The 21,486-nt window shown below is 42.4% G+C and overlaps 1 protein-coding gene across 5 annotated transcripts in view; it reads right to left on the bottom strand.

The window, feature by feature from the left end:
- Positions 1–21,486, bottom strand: part of VTI1A (vesicle transport through interaction with t-SNAREs 1A) — a 406,571-nt gene that overhangs the window by 381,191 nt on the left and 3,894 nt on the right. For all 5 annotated transcript variants that reach the window (XM_054983351.1, XM_054983353.1, XM_054983355.1 and 2 more), the window contains exon 3: positions 9,296–9,406. In XM_054983351.1, the coding sequence (XP_054839326.1) occupies positions 9,296–9,406 (111 nt within the window). The remainder of the gene's footprint in view (positions 1–9,295; positions 9,407–21,486) is intronic.

The raw sequence follows: 21,486 nt of genomic DNA, 5'->3' as shown, positions 1-21,486 counted from the left end.
ATGAAACCGATATGCTTCTTGAAAAATAAAAGTGTATTTTGTTTTGTTATATCCCAGAGTAGCTGTCATTGCTATATCCCATTCCTATCCTCAGGGCCACATAGAACGGACCTTTGGACACTTACCGTGAAGGGTCCTTCTCCTCTGAGGAAAGGAGGACATCTTGGGTGATTCCCACCATCCAATCAGGGAGGCAGGAACTAACTTTCTTCCTCTTCCTGTCTAGCCTGTGGGACCACCCTCTCTTCAGTTCAGGTGACTCCACAAAGCAGTAACATTGAATTTATCATTCAGCAACTGGCAATACTGAGAGAAAAAAACACCTGTTGCATTAACATGTACTGTAAATAAAGCATAACCCGGAGGAGCTAGAAGAATGAGGCAGCAGGGTAGAGAAGGACGGAGACCCGGGGAGGGCAAGATGTCCTCCTTTCCTCAGAGGAGAAGGACCCTTCACGGTAAGTGTCCAAAGGTCCGTTCTCCCTCTGAGGCGGAGGACATCTTGGGTGCTCCCAAAGCAGTTTCCAGTTTCTGGGTGGGATGTGGTCTTCGTCCATGATCACGCACTGCAGTACTTTTCCACTACAGTCGCTGTCCGCTGAATCATATAGATTTGATTTGTAGCATCTTAATAAGGTCAAGACTGACAAACTTGCAGCCTTCTACAAAAGTGTTCCCGTGTAACGCTGCACTGGTAGTAGCATCCCTCAAAGAGTGAGCTGGTATCCCACAAGGAACCTCTGCAAAAAGAGTTTTTAGGAGTTTCGATAGTGTATGTTTTGCTATTGGCACCTGCTGCTGCTGAAGACATTTTCATCCCTAAACTGAGATGAGATATATTTAAGAACAGTAAGACTGACTTTCTAAATTGCAATATTCGGAGCAGAGGCCTTAATCCTCCTTCTGACATCTAGGTTGTGTCAGAGCCCCTCCCTAGTCTATTTAGGGTACAGGTATAAATATGGTAGCCTTATCTCTTGCAAACTATGCAGTTTGGAATACGGTTTTGGAAGACAGTACGAGGCATCACCTTACTATTGGGAAAGATACAGAGTTCAGGTCTGACTAAATCTTCTGGCAGACGCGAACATAATAAGGAAGATAGTCTTCATTCTCAGCCTTCTTAGGGGAACATCCTTGACTGGTTCAAATGGATGCTTGGTCAGGGCTGTGTAAAATGTCTACTGAGGGCTTCCCAATAAGAGTTGTAAATTCTGAGCGTAAACTGTTTTCTGAATGCTAGGAGAATGTCGGCCACCTCTCAGAAATATTCCCATCTTAGAAAGGTGTTCCTTTCTATTTCCACACGGTTAAGCAGAATAAGTCTAAATGAGAGAGCCAAATCGGCCCCTGCTGTAACTTGACCGGATAGGTCAGTAGGATGAGAGGTGGAAATATCACCATCTGTTGGAGGGTGGAAAGGCATGGTCTGTTACTGGTAAGGGTAGTAATACATAGAGGAGGCCTAATGGCCACTGCAATGTCAGGGCATCTGCTTGTGAGTAGAACAAATCTTGTCATGTACCCCAGTAGTTGATGGCTGTGTTGGGGCGCACACAGGTTCATTAGGTGTTGTGAAGTGCAATGTTATGAGATGTTTCTTAAGGGACTATACCCGTTGTCCCCTCAGCCAGTCTGCCTGGGCATTGGATATGCCTTTGATGTGTACAGTTCTGATTGAAGCTAGGTGACCATCCTCCCAGGTAAGTATCCTTGCTGCCACCTGTGTCACTTCAAGGTCTTGAATCCCCCCTGCTTGTTTATATATGTTTTGTCTGCAACCTTGTCCATACAGAGCTCTGAACTGGAAAAGGGCCAGACAAATTGCTCCCCTTTCTACGTCATTGATAGGAAGACATGCCTAACCTGATTCTTACACCTGTAAATATTTGTTGTTCTTGAAGGATCATGAATCTTTTGCTTTGTATTGGGTTGGTGACCTTAGCTCAGATGGGTTTTGATCTGAAGTGGTATCTGAATGGGAAGATCTGTCTTCTCCATGATCTGTTGTTAATCAGATCTAAGTAAGGTCTGAAGTGGTCTTGCCTATAGACGACCCCAAAGGTATTGCATTGTAGGTAGCAACTAGCAAACCCATCAGTTTCAGTAGTGTTGTGAGAAGTGATTTTGCACTCTGATGACAGTCTCAGTCAGCAGTTTGGTCTTCCTGACCTTTTCTTTGGAGAGGGATAGAAAAAACCATTTTGGTGACTGTGATCTAACCCAGGTGTTCAAGCTTGTAGGAACTGAATGGTGAATTGAGTGTTGTGGTGAGATTTTCTCTTGAACCGATCAGGAGATCCAAGTGAACATGAATACCCCGTCTCTGAAACGTATGATGGGGTTGAACATGAATTTTGTAAATACTCTTGGTGTGATGGACAGGCCAAAACAGGATGGCTCAGAACTGCCAATTTTTGTTTTATTATTATTATTGTTGTTGTTGTTGTTGTTAATTTATTTATTTATTTATTTTAAAAACATAAAATCTTAGATAATTTTGATGGGCTGTCAGAATTGGTACATGGAGGTATGTCTCTGTGAGATCTGTAGATGTCATGTGTTCTTCTGATTGATTTAGTCACTGCGACTGAGCACAGAGTCTCCATTCAGAAGTGATATAATTTGATAAACTTGTTCAAAAAACTTGAGGTCTAATAACACCCTCCAGTCCCTATTCTTTTTAGGGACTGAGAAGAAGATTGAGTAGACCCCTTTCTGGAGGGCAGCTTTCAAATTGTATGGAATAGCCTTGTGAGACTATGTGTAAGGCCTGCCTGCTTGTCAACCTAAGCTTGATGGTAAAGAGTAGTTGGCCTCTCACGGGACAGCTAGCAAGTTCTGTCTTAGAGATCTGGGTATTAAGGTTGATCTCTTTCCCCGTGTGGAGAACTGGCTGTTTGATCTTGGGAAAAGGTAAGCATTATCCCCACAATACAGCTGGAGAGCTGGGACTGAGAGGACTGGTTTATCCAAGACCATGTGGCAAGTTCATGGCAGCAGTGAGAAGTAAACCTGCAGAGTACTGCATCACTGTTCAGTTATTTAACCGTTATACTACAAGTGTGGTCTTAAAAAGACACACACACCCTTATTAAAGGGTTGCCTAGATTAACCTCAGGATGGCCATTTGGAATCTTGTCTGGACCTTAGTAGTGTGTGTTATGAATAAAAGGCTGAGGTCCGATGGATCTCCTCTCAGACTGTTTGAGTGTTTTTGGCAACACATTCTTCTGTCCTAGGTCTCAATCTAGATCTTTCCCATGGCACCCCCAAATAGCTTGTCTCTCTGAAAGAGGTAAGCCAGGATGATAATTTTAGAGTGTGAATCTGCTGGCCATGCTCTTACTCAAGCGTGCCAGCTTGTCACTGCTGTCAAGACCATAATCCTAGAAGAAAAAGGTAAATGTATCCAGGATGATGTCTGTCTTGAAGGTATTGGCCCTTACATTTCTGTTTGCCCCTTCAATGGGGGCAGCTATTGTTGTACAGGAGGAGTTGGATCAGTTTCCAGATCCATACTCCTGACACTCTTGAGGCAATAGAGACAATAGCTGTAGCCTTAATAGCCATGGCCACGGACTCGTGAGCTCTTGTTAGCATGGCCTCTCTCTTCTTGTCTAAGTGGTCTCTGACTGATCCTTACCCATCTTCTGACCAGAGCCCAGATGACTGAAGAGTAGCCACTGGAGGTTTCATCGCAGGTACCTGCAACAACTCATAGCAAAAAAGGTAGTAAGTACAGGGGGGGGGGGTTGGGGGGGGAGACCAAGTTTGGGGATTATTAATTGGCTTATGGTGTAGAACACTCAGCCTTGAACCTTCTCCACAAATATTCTGGAAATGGGAGGACCTTTCCTGAGGAACCTTCACGAGGAAGTGACTCGTTTCCCTGGGCTGGATTTAGTATTCCAAGTCTAAGGGTCCTACTCCCCCAAGGCTAATTTTTACAGCTCTAAGGCTGAGAATGTCTTAGGTGTAAATACTGGTAGACCTCAGATTCTGACAGCTGGACTGACTGTTCTGGTAGGGATATTTCTTCTTTTTCCACATCTGAAGGAATTCATCCTTCTCCCTGTCATTACAAACTCCATCTGAGGGTGATTCCCCTGCTCCGTGGGGATCCCTGAATTATAAACGTTACAAACTGCCTTATTCTGACTCAGACCATCGGTCAGTGTTCTCTCCTCAGACTGGCAGCAGGTCACCAGGGTCTCAGAAAGAGGTTTTTTTTTTTTTTTTCCCCCTCCTCATCTACCTAATCTTTTAAACTGGAGTTAAGGGGAACAAACCTGGATCTTTTGCATACAAAGCAGAAGCTCTTCCACAGAGCTACAGCCTTACTCATGGAGGGAGGAGGAGGTAGACACCATACCACTATTTCCTCTCTCCTGGTTAGTCTTAAGAGTTAAAAGGTTCAAAGACACCGGCAAAATTGCGCCCTTTATACATTACCCATCTGACAGGGAAAGGCAGGGCTAGATCCTGTTGTAAAAGCAGGGCTAAATCCAAAGGGGAAAGGCCTGCTGTAAAATCTCCAGGCAGGAGATTGGCATGGGCACATTCACATGGAGCCAGGGCTGAGGAGATTCCTGGAATCTTTATAGGGCCAAGGTGCTTCTGACTGGTAAAGTAACAGGATTTTCTCCCTCACAGCCAGTCTAATTGCTGACAGGAATTCTGGAGGTATAACACGCTCGGGGGAACACTTACGTGGCCCTCCTGGGCTTGTCGGCTGGAGCTCTGGGTGTCTGGATTATGTTTCAGCCGTGTTTCTCCTGCCAGGAGATTGGCAAGTGCATTGCGTTGTTTCCTGCCAAAATTGAGCTCCAGCAGGTGGCGCTGTTCTCAGCTGGCTGGCTGAGGCACGCTGTTTTAACAAGCTCCCTCTGTGGAAGATGGAGCTGTTGAGAGGCCTGCGTCTCTTCCAAGGCCATTTCCTTGCCGGGGAACACATACAGCCTCAGAGGCATGTTGGTGCCGGCTGGGCCTGTTCCCGCCATCGGTAGGACGGCACTCCATGGGAACAGCCCATATTCTCCTTGCCAGGGAACCCATACAGCCTCAGAGGCATGCTGGTGCTGGCTGGGCCTGTTCCCGCCACCGGAAGGACGGCTCTCCGTGGGAACAGCCCAAATTCTTCTCCATGAAGCTTTCCTCAGAGTCCGATGACTCTCTAGAGACCATCTCTTCCTCTTCTTTTCTTTCTTTGGCAAGAGGAGCAAAAGAAGAGGAAATGGGAGTAGAGTAAGGTAATGAAGTAAGTAAGGAGTAAGGTAAAGAATGATTTGAGGAAGAAGAAAGATAAACAAGAGATAGAGAGAAAAAAGGCAGCAGAGCTAGTCTGCTGCAGAACTGCTCTCCCTGGAGGCAGGAACAGAACTGAAGAGAGGGTGGTCCCACAGGCTAGACAGGAAGAGGAAGAAAGTTAGTTCCTGCCTCCCTGATTGGATGGTGGGAATCACCCAAGATGTCCTCCGCCTCAGGGGGAGAACCACAAAGGGCCTGACACTTAGGCACGTTACAAAAAGGAAAACTTAAATGAAATATATTGGAATATAATATTCCTGGTGGTAGCAAGCTACCCAGAGGGTGTTAAAGGAAAGATTAAAGGCAATATCGACCCTAGAGAAAGTAAGGGTCATAACAGCAGCTGTGAGGGAGCTAGATAAGATCCTTAAAGATAAAGATGTCCCTCTGGGAACCAAGAGAGTATTCCCCATTACTATGTATAGATGTGAAAGTTGGACAGTGAAGAAAGCTGACAGGAAGAAAATTGATTCATTTGAAATGTAGTGCTGGGGGAGAGTTTTGTGGACAGCCAAAAAGACAAGTGGGTACTAGATCAAATCAAGCCTGAATTCTCCCTAGAAGCTAAAATGACAAAACTAAGGCTATTGTACTTTGGTCACATCATGAGAAGACAAGATTCTCTGGAAATGTCAATAATGCTAGGAAAGTGGAAGACAGTAGGAAAAGAGGAAGACCTAAAACAAGATGGCTTGACTCAATAAAAGAAGCCACATCTTTCAGTTTGCAAGATCTGAGCAAGTCTCTTAAGGATAGGACTTTTTGGAGGTCTTTCATTCATAGGGTCGTCATAAATTGGAGGCGACTTGATGGCACATAATATACACACGGCATTGGGGGATTTTTATTCAGCTCTGTATTGGACTTGGGCTTGTGTACAAATTTCTGGTAACCGTACCTTATTGTTTTGTTTATTGAATGTCCCAATCAATGTTTGTATTGACTTATACCATGTAATTTGCTTTGAGTCTCAATGAGAAAGGCAGACTATAAACAACACAAATAAATATGACTCATCCAGTCTGACCAATGGAAAGTTTAGAATTGCTTTGGACCTTGCTGTTAAGAAGATAGGCATTGTGACACTGCTGCTAGGAAAGATTTCTTTAATCTATGGTTCATTCACAAACTGCAGTCGCTTCTAGACTCAGATAGTTTAGCTATGCTAATGCACGCCTCTATAACTTTCAGGGTGGATTACAGGAATGGTCTATGGCACACTATTGAAAATTCAATATTCATTAGATTAGGAATTTCAGACTCTGGAATTTTGAGAAAGAATTTTGGATTTTGTTTTCTATGCTGGCAGAAGGAATCTGTTAGAATTTAGATTTGTGAGATGGGGTTTGGATTTTTAGAGGCCCCCTCCTTCTTTCATATTTTAAAATATGATTCCAAAGAAATGAAATGTTTGGGAATGGGAATAGAAGATTTCACTTTTTGTAGAGGATGCAGAAAGAAAAAAAACCCTTTGTCATAATAGTGTAATTTCCCAAACTTACTAACATTTATCTCGTCATAATGGATTGTGGCCATCAGAATATCACTATTGCTGGGCTGGTCAGGAGCTAAGCAGGGAGGTGAAGCCGCCACCACCAAGCACAGGCAGGCAGCATCCAGCCTTGCCCAATCCCTTCCTGGCCCACAGTTATTAGGCCTGAAGTGAGCAGACTAGTGAAGAATCCTCTACCAAGCAATGGCTGATGACACAGTGCTCAGCCTCACCACCACCCTGCCAGGGTTGCCACCACTGGCCTGGAGCCAAGCAAGCTGGAAAGGATGCCACCGATAGGCAAGCAGATAAGTAAGAACGTTGCCACCAGGAATAACCCAATTGTGCGATGCCCAGCCTTGCTTGTCCCTGCCTACATCTGCTATTGCTGGTTCAGGCTGGAGGCAGGCAGACTGATGAGGCTGCCCAAGCTAGGTGGAAGGAAATAGGTTAATGAGCATGGAGCTTCCATGCACGTCAGCTGTGCAATGTTCAGACTGGCCTGGGCCCACCTCTGCCAGTTTATCCCTGCTGGCCCCAAAAGCAATCGTCTCTGGCTGCACTGGCAGAGCACAACTGCCAACAGGATAATTCGGGCAAGGACAAACAAAAAGAGGCAGACAGCCTTGCATGAATTGCGCTTCATCAATAAAAGGGACTGGACCAATTTGGCCATCCGGTCTGCTCCTGCTCCAGTAACATGCAGTTCTACTCATTTTCTGTTTTACAGTCTCCCCAATGATTGCTTGTTAAATGCAGGAATCACCTCCACTAAAAAGTCCGCTCAGCAGTGGCCCCATCCACTTTCCGGTGAAATAGTGTAGCATAGTGATTAAGTGGTTGGGCTCCAAGCCAGCACTCTGCTGGTTCAACTCCCACTATTACCATGAATTCTGCAGGTGGCCTTGAGTAAGCAACTCCTCTCAACTCCAGCTCCCCAGCTGTATTGTGAGGATAATAAACACTGACTTTGTGAACTGCTCTGAGTGTAGCACTAATCTGCCCAGAAGAGCGGAATATAAGCACACGGTTATTATTATTATTGTACTGGTAGACACCAGAGGTGGGCACGGACCAAGAAAACTCTATGGACCACCAGCCCATGGTCTGTCGATTTTCACGGACCATGAACTTTCCACAGACCAGCCCCATTCATGGACCGGTTCGTCAGTCTGTGGTCTGTCACTTCAGGCAGCCCTGGCTCCGCCCCTTCACACTTAGAGTGCCCAAACTTGCAAAGAATCCTCAGAAGCCTCTCCTCTAGCCACCCTCCAAGATTCGTCAAGATTGCATTTCGGACGTCCGAGTTACAGACCCCCCAAGTTACAGACCCCCCCCAAACAGCACCAAAAACTTGCAATGAGGCAAAATCAAACAGAAAAGGGTGGGGGAGGAGCCCCCTCACTCATCACACAGACACCTTCCCAGCCGTTGCCTAGGGAATTCATTCTTGCTCCTTGCTTGCATAGAGAAGAATGGCAGCTGTCTGGTTGGCAGGCAGAGCTGCCTATCTACGTTTTGAGGGCTAAGATTGGTGTTGCCATGGCTGCAGAACATCCACCCCTCTGATACCTAGGGAATTCATTCTTGCTCCATAGAGCAGAATGGGAGCTCTTTGGTTGGCAGGCAGAGCTGCCCATCAAGGTTTTGAGACCTAAGATTGGCTGCAGAACGTCCACCCCTCTGTTGCCTAGGGAATTCATTCTTGCTCCTTGCTCCATAGAGCAGAATGGGAGCTCTCTGCTCAGCAGGCAGAGCTGCCTATTAAGTTTTTAAGGGCTGCAAAAGGTCTGCGGACGTCCTCTTCATTGCCTAGGTAACTGATAGATTGGCGCCAGGATATCTGGACTCACAGACCACGGACCAACAGATTGGACCAAAATTCGTGAAAAAGGTGAGTCCCACAAACTGTGTGTTCACAAACCACAAACTGGGCCGGACCACGCAAAATTTTGGTCCATTTTCCAGACCGTGCCCACCTCTAGTAGACACAACATTTGGATAGGCTGATCAGAAGAGTAAGCCACAGAGTATCACTGCCTTAACAAGACACACATGCCTATTCAATAGTCCCTGTTAGCTATGCCTTCTTTCCACCAAGTGACATATGGCAATAGCACATGCCTATTCTGTTGCCATTCGTTTACAGAATAGGCTGCTAGAGGACATACAGAAGGTCATTCAATGCTACCATTTTCAAGGCTTACAAAATTGTCCTTTCACACAAGGTAAGGTGTCTGTTTGTGTGTGTGTGTGTGAGAGAGAGAGAGACAGACAGACAGAGTGACTTGTTTAACTGCTAGTTTAATTGGGTATTTGGATTTTTAAAATGTTGATTGTATTTTTACTCTTACCTGTAATTGACTATAAGCAGTACTGAACTTGAGATAAAGGCAAGGTTTATATTTTTAAATAAAAGACATCACAGTGAAGCACAGATTCAGCACAACTGTAAACTTCCTCACACAAAATACTACATATGAGTTTACTCACAAAATCAACTTCAAGTTTTTCCATTTCTTGTTTGTAGCTCCTCATTCTGCTGCTATACATGCCCCGACTCTGTGGAGGGATTTCTCGAACTTCAAGTTCCATTTGTTCCAGCTATATAAAGCGGAAGGGAAGAATGAATGAAGAAAAAACATATTGATCTGGCTTTCTAGAAATAATTCAGAAAGTACTTCTTGAGCATAGTTTTAAAACGTCAGTGGGTATATATCATTTAATTAATCCTACAAAGAATTGGAAGGCATTATAAAAGTCTTTATAATAGGTTTATTGTAGCATAAGTTTTCAAGAACTAGAGTTCACTTTGTCAAATACAGGTAGTATTAATGACAGATATATGCACATTGTGTATGTACACAACACAAACAGTGGGGTCACAGGGCCATGAAATACAAAGAACAGGAATAAGTGTTTGACATTTCATTGCATAACCCAATTATATACCCAACCAGAATAATCCATTTAAAAAACAGTTGGTGTGATAATACTGTCTTTTGAACTGTGCACTGCTGGTTTAACACCAGTAATGAGAATAAAACTCAGGGTTCCAATCAAATCTGAATCACTTAATCTCTGGCTTTCAAACACAGCATTAGGGACATTAATTTATTAACATTTGCTCACCAACAGCCATTCAGATTTTCTCCCCTTTAACAGAAACAGAAAGAATTGGCCAGTATTTGACTTTTATACTTGGTTTTTCTCCCAAATTCAAATTTCAAATACAATGCTGGCATTGTTTCAGTGCTAAATTCTTGCCTGTTCATATACATGTATATAAGTATTTATTTAAAACTTCAAAAAATCATCAGTGATTTGTAAATGAAGGATATATGCTTCCTTTAATGTACATGCAGCTCAACATTTATAAGAAAGTTATCTCATTCAAAATTCATCTCTTCCAATGAAATTTAAAGCTTACTTACAAGAACAAACCTTCATGTATTTAGACCTGTGTTTAAAATAAAACATTTCCAAGAAAGGGTAACAACCTACATTTGCTCATGAAAAATGTTACAAGATGCCATGTCTCAGACTGAACATGGCACTTGTGGTACAGATGTCTTGAGGACACGATGCTGACTGGTACCATATGTTTTCTTAATATTTAAAATACAGTCTAATTTGGCCGTAACACACATTCCTAGGGCCATTCCATGGTTAACAGCAAAGATGTGTTCTGAACCTGGAACTTCCCAGCTCACAGATCATTCTCTAACCTGACATTATATTAGCTTAACTAAACATAAATATAATTTTCTATACATCTATTTTTTCATATAAGATGCTGAGAACTGTAAGGAATGAAATTACATTTTTTACTTGCTTAAGATAACAAGTCTGTTACAAGTATTTAATTTAGTATTTTTGGTTTAAGAATAATATCGTAGAAAAATGCACATTGTTTTCTCTACATAATGACAAATTTGGGAAGGGGGGGCTGGTTATGGATGGTGAAAGAAGAGTTACTGCAGAATAAATCAGAGAGCAAGGAACAAAGCTAAGAGAAGGCCAGGCCACAGTAAAGTCCAGCTGCAAATGCATTCTAAGTGAGCTTTTGCACAAGGATCTGTGTGTGCCAGGTATATTCACAGGCTACCCAAGATCTGTAAAACTGGCCAATGCAAAATGGCACATCCATCATAAGGCAGTAGCACTACTTCCCTCATTCAGAACCAAGTTTTCTCCCTGTAATAGTATGGTTCAGTCCTTCAAGCTATAGTCTATAACCTGAAGAATACCTGTTTGAGATGTAATTCTCAGACATACAATCTTGCAAAGAACCACTGCAAACCATCTATCCTTTTGCTCATAAGTATCGATGTATCTATCTCTTTGTTCCTAGGCTTCTTTTTCATTCTCCTTTCTCCAGATCACTTCTGCCTGCTCCCATTCTTTCAAGGTTTTTTTTTTAATTGCCTAGTTGTATTGCAAAAAGCTGCTGTCTAGTAGCTCTGTTACAATGAAAATGCCTGTAAAAATATAATAAAGGGTAGAAAAATGAGCAACTAAAATTTACTTACTATATTCCCTTTGGTTTGGGGGGAATGCAACTCTCTGTTACTAATTTCATATGATGATGGTGATGATGATAACCATGTCCTTTATATGCCACCTTTCTGGACAAATTATTGCCACACTCAGAGCGGTGAACAAAATCTATGTTATTATTACCTCCACAATACAGCAGAGAGCTGGGGCTTAGAGGAATGGCTTACCCAAAGCCACCTACTGAGCATATGGCAGTAGTGGGAGTAAAACTAGCAGAGTGCTGAATCTGATTCATAGCCCAGCCACTTAACCACTATGCTATAGCAGCTGAACTGTGGAAGTGGAAGACAACCGGCATGGGCTCTGATTCAGCAGAAGAGCACTAACTGTGAATTGCCAGGGTCCCAGGTTGTTCCCAGCATTTGCAATTAAATAGAATGAGATATCACAACTTCGAGAGACGAGTGATCTGACTTGGAATAAAGAATTAAGTCCATATGAAAATATTTTATACAACCATTTTTTAAAGATAAAATGTAGAGGAGGAAGTACATTGCATGTTAATGATCCCTTGAAAGATCAAAGTGTTTGGGAATCATTTTTCTTTCCTCTCAGGAAAAGAATCCTCATATGTGGCAGAGTTGTTAATTTGGGTCAGTGAAGTCTACAATTCCACACAGAAACAAAGTGACTCTGAATGACTAAAGATGTGGGGCGGGGGGGGGGGGGGAGTGAAACAGCTTACCTTCCTTCTTCATGAAGACAGTAAGAAGATATTTGAATCATGATTGCATAAATATTCATATAGCATGTTTGTTGCAAGGTTGCTATATTCAATCTCAACTTTCCTAATAATGTCTCTTCAAATCATAAGAACATAAGAAGAGCCATACAGACCAGTGGTCCATCTCATCCAGAATCCTCTTTCACATAGTGGCCAGCTGGTTGCCCTGGAGGGCATATAAACATGGAACGGAGGCCAGAGGTTTCCCTCAGTTTCATAGGAAAGGTCATTGAACTCCTTCATCATTTTGGTTGTCTTTTAGCTTTAGTGTTTTCTGGCCCAAGAAAATTAACATCTCAGTACTGAACAGTATATTAGTATTGTAATGCTTGGTACAAGTTGCTTTCAGTGAAGAATTATCCTTGGAACAATTTTACTCTAAGACTACACTGTGCCTCAAGTTATAAATTTATATTTATCTTTAAAGAATTTTAAATTTTTAAAAAATAAAATTAAAAATATTTTTAAAATAAAATTGGATCTTTTTATTATATTCCCAATATATGATATTTGACGACCTAGGAGAAAACAACAAAGGTAATGTCATAAATGAGAGTGAACACAGATCATCCTCCGACTCCTAGTTTTGCAAGATGACTTGTACAAGACCCACAGACAATATCAATTTCATCCCGATGTACCTAGTAGGTGTGTGCATCCTGAAAAGGTTCGGATTTCCCACTTCGGGTTTACCCGAAGCTGGAAAAAAATTCAGAAATACCATCATTCCAAAGTGGCAAGCTGGCCGTCGGAAGACAGCGGGGAGGGCTGGAGCCGCCTCCTCTAGCCCTTCCTGCCCCTCAAATGGCCACCACGGCAGCCGTTTGAGGGGCAGGAAGGGCTTTCTCCGCCTCCTCCGCCACTCCGCAGGGTGGCGGGGAGGGCTGGAGCCACCGCTGCCGCCACCGCTGCCAAGGTAAGTGGGGGTGGGTGGGGGTGGGGAATGGGCTGGGGTGATGTTTAAAGGGCCCCACCACTTGCAAGCGGCAGGAAAGGGGCCCTTTAAACTCAGCCCCGAAGTTTTCCAAAGCATTACGAATGCTTCGGAAAGCTTTGATTTGGGAAATCCTGAATCTTTACGGATTGGGTCCAATTCGGGTACTTTACCCGAATCTGAAACCCAAAGCACACTTTCCTAGTACCTACTGAAGGTATCCATACAAGTGATAACAAAAAAGCAAAGACTAGTGATTCAAGATGTATTTAAGCTTGCTCATGTATTTTCAGTCCCATGACATACATTTTACATGTATGTAGTAATCCTGTGACCTTCAAACAGCAGCAACCTAAACTTATCAACTAATATGGAGAGATTTTACATGTAATTTCATAAATATATTTTGACAATTCAGTAAATTACAAATGTGGCTTATTTCTTTAACTGCTTCACGTTTGTAGTGTACTTGGAGTTGTTTTCATCTTCTGAGTTAACAGTAACGTGCTTTGTTTGTACCCTGCTGACTGGAAAGAACAGACAAATGAATATAAGGTAGTTGTTGTGGATACTATAAGGTAGTTGTTGTCGACAATACATCGAATATAAGGTAGATGCCCAATTAAGTCCTGGTTGAAAAGCTGCTACTTGATCTGAACAAAATTGCAACCTTAGTGTGTATGTACAAGATTCATTGTCTCACATCCAATTATTTGTATTTGTTCTCCTGTACTCTGCAGGAGCAGAAGTTTGAATTAAATCTTCATGCGAGACCCCTCCCAATTCACTACAAAAAATTAATAAGTACTTACATACACACAGTTCTGGAAGAAGGAGGGATTTAGCTGTACAAGAAGTAAGTGATTAATAGACTGGATCTAATGAAGAGTTAGGCATGCCTCTGTTAATTGATTTCAATTACTTCAGGTGTGCCTAACTGCACAGAATTAAGACTGTAAGAATCACATGGCTTAGGTGGCAAAGTTTCAACTTTGATTTATGTGTCATCCTTTCAAGAGAACCTTTTAATGAGTTATGTTACTTAGCCAGTTTTGTTCAAATTGATTTTTATATACAGGCCTTGAAGTATATCACCAACATGTTTGATAATTGCTTAAAACCAGTAATTGCATTAAACGCCTGCCTTGAAGCATTAGCAGTAAGATCTAAAAACAAAACAGTGGACGAAAAATGAAGTACATTAAATAGAGATCATCATTAGAATAGAAATGTTAAGACAAGATTTTCTTTTTAATCTTAGAGAATAGTTAGCCAAATTTGTTCGTATTATAACACAAGAAGAGGGAAAAATAATGAGCTGTTAGCTTAACTTCTACTCATTCAAATATTTAAAAGTAGAAAATTATTTGCAGAGAGAAGGAGACTTGAATTTTTTATCACAAAGGGACAGCATCATTTTTGTATTACACTGACAGCTGCTTTTTAAAAAAGGATTAAACTAAAGCAAAGATTGTCCCATAACTACTGACTCATCAATACCTTTTCTAATCTTTCTCACTTATGGAAGACAAAATAATGGTTATCCCTACTTCTTGATAAAGTTAAATTAGAGATAAAATAATCTGTCAGAGATCAGAACATTTAATGATAACTTCACAACCCATAAGATGGATCTAATGGAAAAAATCAGTTATATAATGCACCAATGAAAAGATAATCACTTTCCCCACTGAGTATAGATAAAATTAGTAGAGCATATGAACTAAAATCTGAAGTATAGCTCAAAATCCAAACTATACTACTATTAGATTACTTTTAATTTACTCCCCTCAAAAACAGGTTTCTCAATTTCAAATTTTAAAATTTCCCGGGGATCTTTTAGCAATACTTAACCCTACATAGTCCTAAAAGTAAACATGAATTAAATAGGAATTTTCTTGATACCCAGAACCAAGAGGTATTGTGTTTCACTTATTCTAGCCCTTATGGAATAATTTCTTGAATAATTACAGGACTTCAGTAAAATACATTCTTAGATGAGGCTGAAAAGGAAATAGAAATTTTAACTATAACCCAAGTACAGATACTACCAAGTATCATCAGCCAGTATGGTATAGTGGATAAGAGTGGCGGGACTCTAATCTGGAAAACTGGGCTTGATTCCTCCACTTAAAGACAGCTGGTTGACCTTGGGTCAGTCACAGCTCTTCCAGAGATGTCTCAGCCCCACCCATCTTACAGGGTGATTGTTGTGGGGATAATAACATACTTTGTAAACCGCTCTGAGTGTGTGTTAAGTTGTCCCGAAAAGCAGTATATAAATCGAATGTTGTTGTTGTTGTTAAATCAAAAAGAGTCCAGTAGCAGCTTTAAGACTAACCAATTTTATTGTAGCATAAGCTTTCGAGAATCAAGTTCTCTTCGTCAGATGCCTGATACAGAGACTGGTCAAATACAGAAGAGCAGGAGAGAGAAGAGGCAATTAGGGGGAGGAAGGGGGGGCAATCAAAACATTCCTTTGCTAGTATATGTAAACATCTCCTTTTAGTGTGTGTATCAGTTGGCTTCAAAGGAGTTTGCCCTGTTAGTTTGTAGAAGCCAAACAGCTAGACCATCCAATTCCAATGCAGTATGGGCCTTCAACAACCACAGCTCTCCCTGCCAGATGCATCTGACAAAGAGATCTTTGGTTCCCGAAAGCCCACGCCAGGTGCCACTGAGCTCCCCCAGACCCCACCTCTGTAAAGGAAATCTGTTACCTCTGGTAATGTGATAACCATTCATAGTCCCTATTCAGTCCCAACTTGACAGAGTCAAATTTGCATATGAATTCCAGTTCAGCAGCCTCCCGTTGGATTTTGTTTTTGAAAGGTTTCTGTTGAACTACAGTGACCTTTAAGTCTTTGATGGAATGTCCTGGTTGTTGTTGTTGTTGCTGTATTGGTTCTTTAGATTAGACCTTTAAGTATACTTAGTTTGCTACTACAGCTATATTGCTTGTGGTGATCCATATTTCCAGCACTATAAATACTCTTGATTACAGTATATTATCTTTAGTGGAGTCCGGTACAAAATTTGGACAACTAATTTTAACTGATATACACTCTACAACTGTTCAATCTATTAAAAGAATTGAGCAAAGGAGGCTGTTTTACCACATTATATAAAAGGGCCAAAAAGCTAACTATCAACAGCCAAGGTAATCCTATGTAATCTGCAAGTATTGATTTCTCACATGTATTTTAGCCCTGACATTAAATATTTGTGCTCAGAATAAACTAAAATATCTGTACAAAAAAATGGCTTGTTTTTCAGTTAGCATGTGGTCAATATCAGTCTCCAGGGTGATAAGGAAGCATTAAATTCCATTCATCTCAATTACTTTAAGCCAGTGTTGGTTTGGGACCATATTTTAAAAGCAGCTAACTAGATAGATTTCTGTTCAGAAGTCCATGATTCTAACAGAAGACTGAGGAATCCCTACACTGATAAAAAGTGTAACTGCACACAAAATATGATGGCAGCTGTTGACCATTATTTATTGAACTATACATTATTCAAGGCAATTAGGGTAAAGTTAGTTATACCTTTACTGAAAGGGGCAGTGTTTCGCATGATCAGCTGAAGACTCTTCATCAATAGTTAATGTTATTTACATAGCCTACGGCTGCTAACTTGATAGGCCTCCTACATAACATAGTTCCCTAGAATTAACTACTGTCTCATTAGCAGAAAGCAAATGATAATTGAACTAGCAACTTAAATAGCAATATAAAGTCACCTGGAAGAACAAAGAAAAGCCAGCATTTTGCATGTGAACTAATACCATTCTACAAATGGACAGATATATAATGCTCTCACTTGATCAAAGAAAACATGTACATTCATTCAATCCAGAAAAAAAGAATTCCATTCTCTTAGATTCACTAGGATAGAACGGATCTTGTAGCAGTTTGTGCAATCCTCTTTCCTAAGAAAAATCTTCCACATATTAACCACAATCAACTCCATAAGTAAATCCTTTACAGATTATCATTGAGACAGTAACATACCACAAGCAGAGAAGAAAAGGGAAGTTCTCTGTAGCAAAGGAAACCTTTTGAAAACAAATCTATACATCATTGCCACTGAACAGAACCTGTTGCAAGCAGCATTTGCTTCTCTGTACAGTATAATACACAGTGCTAAATACACAATGCTCCTACAGTATGGATCCTGAACAAGAATGCATGTTACTGTTGTTAGATATTGTTCATGGGATAAACAACACTATATACTATGCAGCTAAAAGGCTGCTATGTACAGCAGTCTCTATGCGGGGGCGATATTATTCCCAAACAACCGTCAGAGTCATTAGTTAAACAGAGGATTTTTTTTTCATGAAACCCAACTATGCTAGTTAGCCTCCAGCCCGGCCCAGACAAAACCCACTCCCCCTGCCCGCCAAAGCCACCTATCTGACCAATGGGGGGCAGGAGCGGGAGAGCAGCCAGGCCAGGCGGGGCTCCGACACCTGAGTGAACGGGCAAAGCCCAACGCTGCTGCTGGAGAAAAGAGCAGCGGCTGCGGCAGACAAAAGGGCCAGCCAGCATAGCCTCCGGACCCTCCGCAGGCAGCCCAAAGACCCCATTGGCACCCACCCAGCAGGGATCCTAGAGCACAGCGTGTGCCCTGCCTGCAGCCAGCTGGGCCAGACTGGGCAGTGACAGCATTCTGCCTCACCCCCAGAGGAGAGATGGAGGCAGAGGGCTTGGGCACCCAGCAGGAAGTGACTACAGCAATATAGCTGGCCCACGCTAGCAAGAGGCATGACAGGGTACAGCTGGGGAAGGGAGTGGGACAACTGCAAGAGAGGCCAGGCCCGCTACAGGGGACGCCTGAGAGGGGCAGAGGAGGAGGGTTCTGGCAGCAGCAGGCAGAGATACTGGGAATGGCCTGAAGGGTGGGGGAATTGGGCCTCAGGGGTGGGACAGATGAATTAGAGAAGAGATAAAAGGGAGCTCCAAACCCTGGCCAGGGAGGACACAAGAGGCTGTCTCTGGAACCTTAAGGGCAGCTTCTCATGGGAAACCAGGAGATCCCTAGGGATCTTGGCCCCTGACCCAATCTGGCATCCCCATCTGTGGCCAAAAGGGGGAATTCTGCTGACATTTGAGGTTGGTGATTAGGGCCAACTAGGTGGCCCTGGGATTTAGAAGTAGGGCCACCTGACAGACCCAGCTGATGGCAACATGGTGGATGACTGAGCGCCGGGGGGGGGGGGGGGTTGTAGGGAAGCCCAACAAAGCTATATCCTAAAAATCAAGCTATATCCATACACTGTGCTTTCCCAAGGGGAAAAAATGTTATTAGCTCTCTACTATAAATGTATTTCAGTCAACATCCCATCTACAACTATATAATCCTAAGAAAAAAGAGAATAAGGGTATATTTCTCTGGTCAATCATAGAATCATAGGGTTGGAAGGGACATCCAAGGTCATCTAGTCCAACCACCTGCACAATGCAGGAAATTCACAACTACCTCCCCTCCCCACACCCCCAGTGACCCCTGCTCCATGCCCAGAAGATGGCAAACATCATCAGGATCCCTAGCCAAACTGCCCTGAGAAAATTGCTTCCTGATCCCAAAGTGGCAATCAGCATTACCCTGGTCATGTAAGAAGGGGCCACGAGAACTGAGCTCTGATGTAACCCTTCCTGCATTCACTCTGATGATCTGCCTAGGTTCACAGAATCAGTATTGCTGTCAGATGCCCATCTAGCCTCTGCTTTAAAACCTCCAAAGAAGGGCAGTCCACCACCTCATGAGGAAACCTGTTCCACTGAGGGACCACTCTGTCAGGAAGTTCTTCCTGAAGTTAGAGTACACAGAACACAAAACAAACCCTATTTAATTTATGTTTATATAAGCAAGCCTAAACAAATCTATACAAAAATTCATATTATCTCTCTTTCAGTATTATACTGTAAATACAAATAGCAGACAAAAAACTCAATTCTATTTCTACCTTCTTCTCAAAAATGTACCATAAAGACAATACTGGGTTAAAAACAAACTCAGTTACAAATAGCATAAAATATTTTTTTCCATGGTTAATTTAGGGATGTAGATCTTTTTAGTTAGTAAAATTATAAAAGTGCCATCAGAGAGTGATTTATGATATGCATATTTGTTTTGGCAGGTCCCCACTGTCAGACAGTGGCTTGCTAAAAGTTGCAATCCAGACTACCTCTTGCAATGAGACAAGAATCCATTGATTTCAAAAGATTTACTGAATATAAACAACCATTATAGTCCACTGTCCAAGATACTAAGATCTTGGCTGATACACTAGTATTGTTACGAATGACAGGCAAAGGCTAAGGTATAGAATAGCAAATCCCTGCAGGCCCCATCCTCCCCCACAGTTCTCAAAACAATCGGCCTGAGGCTGAGAAAATGAAAGCTTCCCAAGAGTGGAGAGGTTGTAGTCATAACATTCCTGTTCTCTAAGTTATCTTCTACTGAACTGCTTGCCACCTGCAAAAGAAGCACTTAAAACACTGACAGGATTAAAATGGAGTCTCTTTGGTTTGAACACACATGAAACACAGTCAGAACATGACACCCACACAGAGTTCTGCAAAAGGTGATATTTTGGAAATATTACATACTGGGCCCAGATTACGGGTCCAGAGGCGTATTCAATGCTAAGCTCAAGGCACTACAACAAATAAACCAGCTAAGGAAGAAGCAAGTGGAATTCTCTTAGCAGTAAGAAATTAACAAAGTTGTCCAAAATTTATTCCAAACACCCCTTTTCCTTCCAAATCCTGCTATATAAAAGGCAAATCGTATTGCCGACGGCTCACTTTTTATCTTCATGCAGGTGCACTCTGGGCTGCACAAGGATAAAGAGAATCATTGCCAATACAGCTTGCCTAGGAGATAGTATCCTCTGTTGGCGGTGGTGGGGAGGCCTGGCACGCTGGTGTGGCCCTCCCAAGGCCCCACAGCGGCTGTGGATGCGGCGTGAAGCCTTGGTGTACCAGTAGGTAGGGCTGCACCACTGCACCGGCCTTCTCCATCACTGCGGTGGCCTCCTTGGGGCCTCTGGAGGGTCAGGCCGCCACAGTCAGGAAGGCAGCAGTGAGGCAGGGCATGCCAGTGCAGCTCTCCCAAGGCCCTGCAGCAAGTCCCAAGCAGGCTGGGGCAGCGTGAATGGCCCTGGAGTGTTCCTGCACTCTGCAGTGTGCCAATTTCAGCCCCAAATTGGCCCAATTCGGCCCCAAATAGGCCAAAATCGGGCTGCTGCAGAGCTCAGGAATGCTACCAGCGTGGTGTGACAGGCTCCTGCGCTCTACAGTGGGCCAATTTCAGCCCAGCTGAGGCTGAAATCAGCCTGCTGTGGAGTGCTGGAGCACTCCAGGGCCTGTCATGCCACCCCAGCAGCATTCCTGCACTCCACATTGGCTCGATTTTGGCCCCAAATGGGACCGATTCAGCCCCATATAGACCAAAATTGGCCCGCTGTGGAGTGCAGGAGCCATTTTCTAGAGCCTGTTTTTTTGAAAAACAGACTTGGTTGCTTGTCTCTCATAATGTCTCCCAGAAATGCATTTTATTTCCTTTCACCACCAATTTATTTCTATTATGTATTCTCCTTGCCATTGTTGCTGTCCTACTTCTCAGCTGTTAATAAGGAATAGCCACAGCAAATCTCCACACATACAAAACAGCCTACTCCTAGTAAGTAGGATGAGGTAGTCTGTACAACTGTCACCAATAAACGCTCATCACAACGCAGCCATGAGAAGCAGAATTAATCAGCTCAGCTATGAATCAATGATTGATAAGAATGGAAATGTAAAAACTTGGCAAGAAATTCAAGATCAAGATAAAAATATTCCATGGCTGATATATCACCAAACAGTATCAAGGCTAAGAGAACAATCTCTTAAAGAAGGCAGTAGATTGAGAGAAAAAATAGAATCTGAATTATTAATATCTGGAGATCTGAAGCATATTTTAGGGAAAATTTACAACATTTTACTGCAACACCACACAGAAATGGAACAAGTTAAAATCTGTAAGATAAAATGGATGGAAAAATTCGGAGAAACTATTCCGATGAACCTATGGGAAGATCTATAGACTAAGGATATAAAATTTACAGGCTGTCCGTTACTAAGAGAGAATTGGTATAAAATGTCTTTTAGACGGTATACTACTCCTAAAGACATTGCAAGAATCAGTAAGAGTTATAGTGGACAGTGTTGGAAATGTCACTGCATGGATGCAATATTTTACCATATGTGGTGAACTTGTAAGAAAGCGCGAAAATATTGGATAAAGATACATGAAGAGATGCAGAAAATTTTCAAACGCAAATCTGAGCTAAATCCAAAAAACATGCTGTTTAACATCCTGCCAATTAATGTTAGAAAAGAACAGGGAGATATTTTCTGTTACTTGGTGACAGCAGCGAGAGTGATATATGCAGCAAAATGGAAAACAGGTATG

This window comes from Eublepharis macularius, chromosome 6 (assembly GCF_028583425.1).
Source record: "Eublepharis macularius isolate TG4126 chromosome 6, MPM_Emac_v1.0, whole genome shotgun sequence".
Taxonomy (NCBI): Eukaryota; Metazoa; Chordata; class Lepidosauria; order Squamata; family Eublepharidae; genus Eublepharis; species Eublepharis macularius.
The sequence above is the reverse complement of the archived record's forward strand: the minus strand, read 5'-3'. Positions and strand labels throughout refer to the sequence as shown.